Source organism: Phytophthora parasitica (genome assembly GCF_000247585.1).
Source record: "Phytophthora parasitica INRA-310 unplaced genomic scaffold supercont2.12, whole genome shotgun sequence".
Taxonomy (NCBI): Eukaryota; Oomycota; class Peronosporomycetes; order Peronosporales; family Peronosporaceae; genus Phytophthora; species Phytophthora nicotianae.
In genome coordinates, this window is record NW_008648998.1 from 439,300 (window position 1) to 441,628 (window position 2,329).

Genomic DNA, 2,329 nt, shown 5'->3' on the forward strand with positions numbered 1-2,329 from the left:
GATGCGGTTTCTTCCCAAGGGTCAAACAATGAGCTAGATAGGGATTTGCCCCATCCTGAAATCGGTGCACATCCGGACTCAATGGCACCTGATACCGAACTACGTGTAATTGCTAATGAGGTGCGGGACCAAACCTCGCAGGTTGTCTCAAACGCACACGTAGCACACTCAATCCAGATCTCCGCACCCCAAGAAGCAGTGCCTAATGCGGATGAACTCCAATCTGCAGTCGATACTCAAAGTATAGAATTACAGGGTACTAACGCTGACTCAAGCAATGGTGACTACATCGATCATTCGCAGGTTCGCCGCTCCTGCCGTGCCCCAAAGCCTACTAAAAGAGCAATCGAATCGCGTCTGCAAAGTGGCAAGCGCCCCAGAAAGAAGAGCGGATAATCAAAAGGTTTGGGGAATTTGTTGGACGAGCTTAGTTGAAGCGTATATATATATATATATATTAATTAATATCGACATTTCCACGAGATACCTTTGTTTAACTTTTTGTATATATGCCATTTTTAGTTGTTCGACGAGGGTGTCTTATTGCACACGCATCACCATGTTGGCCGGTGATGACAAGGTGGATACCGGTATCTCGGCGGTGCTCACCACGCTCAAGAATGGGAAGTAGTACACTCTCAAGGAGAAGGATGAAGCCGTTGCTTTGGCCTTCAAGGCATTCAAGAAGAATGGCGAAACGGTCGTCCAGGCCAAGAACTATACCTCCAACAAGGAATCGTCCGCTTAGTAGGCCGTTTACAGCACGAAGGTCGGCTTGGGAGCTATTCGACATTTCTTATATCTCACTGGTCTTAATGGGCCAGTACCTGCAGGTGTTAAGTGCTCTGGTAACGAATTCAGCATCTATGGTAGTGGTGAGAGTAGTCAAGACAACTTCGTTCCTGTGGCAAGCAAACACTGCGGGCGCGCAAGGTCAGGGATCGACTTCGTTTAGTGCCCGGCAACAATGGACATCTGCAGTCCTCCGGGTTGACAACTATGAGTTCGTCGAATCGACTTTAGGCATCAGTAGGAATGGTGTGCATTGACAAAGTTGTATCTTTTGGTGTTATTTATGATGTTAATATACCAAACCAGGGCGTGGATTGTTCCAATGCCCTGTGGATATTACATTTTTAGTTTTTCGGTGCTCTTCACAATTATATCGGCGGTCACCTTAATAACCTAAGTGTAGCAGGAGAGTTTTTCAGTGCCAGTACACCCTCCTCATTTGTGTTCCATTTGGCCAGTATGAGACGGATGTACTTGGATTTAGTAGCCATAGGAACAAATCTGGATCGCGCTGTGCTCTGTGCGGGTCTAAATGCTAAAATTAACGCCCGGGACTGGAAGAAACAACTCGACGCGGATAGAGAGAAAGAGGAGGAAGAATTGAGTGCAAGGGCGGCTAAAAACGCTCTACCGTTCGCACGCAACATGTTGCCACACGAGCTCATGGAGGCCTTGACGCTGTTAAAGTTCGAGATCGACTTTTTCACGCCGGGAAACACCGCCAAACATGTGGCTAGTATGAAGAAGGTCTTCTTCTCTGTTGTACGCTCTTCAAACGGACGTGTAGCAAAGATCCCGGACTGGTATATCCCTCCGTATGCGGTGAATTATTCACGGGACAAAGTCATGTATGGGTCCGTGGGGACAGCCCATCGAGGTGTCTGGATCGACAGGAAGCCCAAAGATGGCAAGAAACCTGCCAAAGATGATAAATCCGCGGAACAACCTCCCAAGACTTATAGAGTCGTGGTCAAGCGGATTTTTATCCATGCGGATGCTATTGAACTTTTCCGACAAGAAGTGGAGGCCTGGTTCGCCATGGATCATCCCAATGTACTGAAATTGTACGGCGCTTCACATTGTAGTCGTCCTGCTCTTCTTGTATGCGAAGATGCAGCCAATGGGCCTTTGGTAAACTATTTGGCTCGGGAATCAAAGAGCAATACCTTCGACCAGAGTGTGATGTGGGGAATGTTCTTACAAGCAGCAACGGGGTTGAAATTTCTCCATGAACACAAAATTGTACACGGCAATCTCAAGAGTGACAACATTCTGGTTACTGCGGATGGTACCGTGAAGTTAGCGGACTTTGGCCTCGGTGTGCTAGCGCTACAGAATCAAGCCATACTGGACAACACATTTGAAGAACTTGGCTGGCGTGCACCCGATTGCCAGAAGAAGAATGCTCTTCGCCGTCCATCTGTCCAGGACGATATCTACTCCCTTGGGTTATGCTTGATAGACGTCCTTGTGCCAGAAGTATCGTCGATTGCCGATGACAGCAGTACGAACGCATCGAAACGTGTGGGAGAGGAAG

The 2,329-nt window shown here is 47.9% G+C and overlaps 1 protein-coding gene across 1 annotated transcript; it reads left to right on the forward strand.

Moving 5' to 3' along the window:
• Positions 1 to 1,251: 1,251 nt before the first annotated feature.
• On the forward strand, positions 1,252 to 2,024 carry PPTG_07513 (hypothetical protein; the record flags this gene model as incomplete). Its single annotated transcript, XM_008901788.1, has 2 exons — positions 1,252 to 1,845; positions 1,878 to 2,024. The coding sequence occupies 2 exons, from the start codon at positions 1,252 to 1,254 to the stop codon at positions 2,022 to 2,024; spliced, it is 741 nt and encodes a 246-aa protein (XP_008900036.1).
• Positions 2,025 to 2,329: the final 305 nt, after the last annotated feature.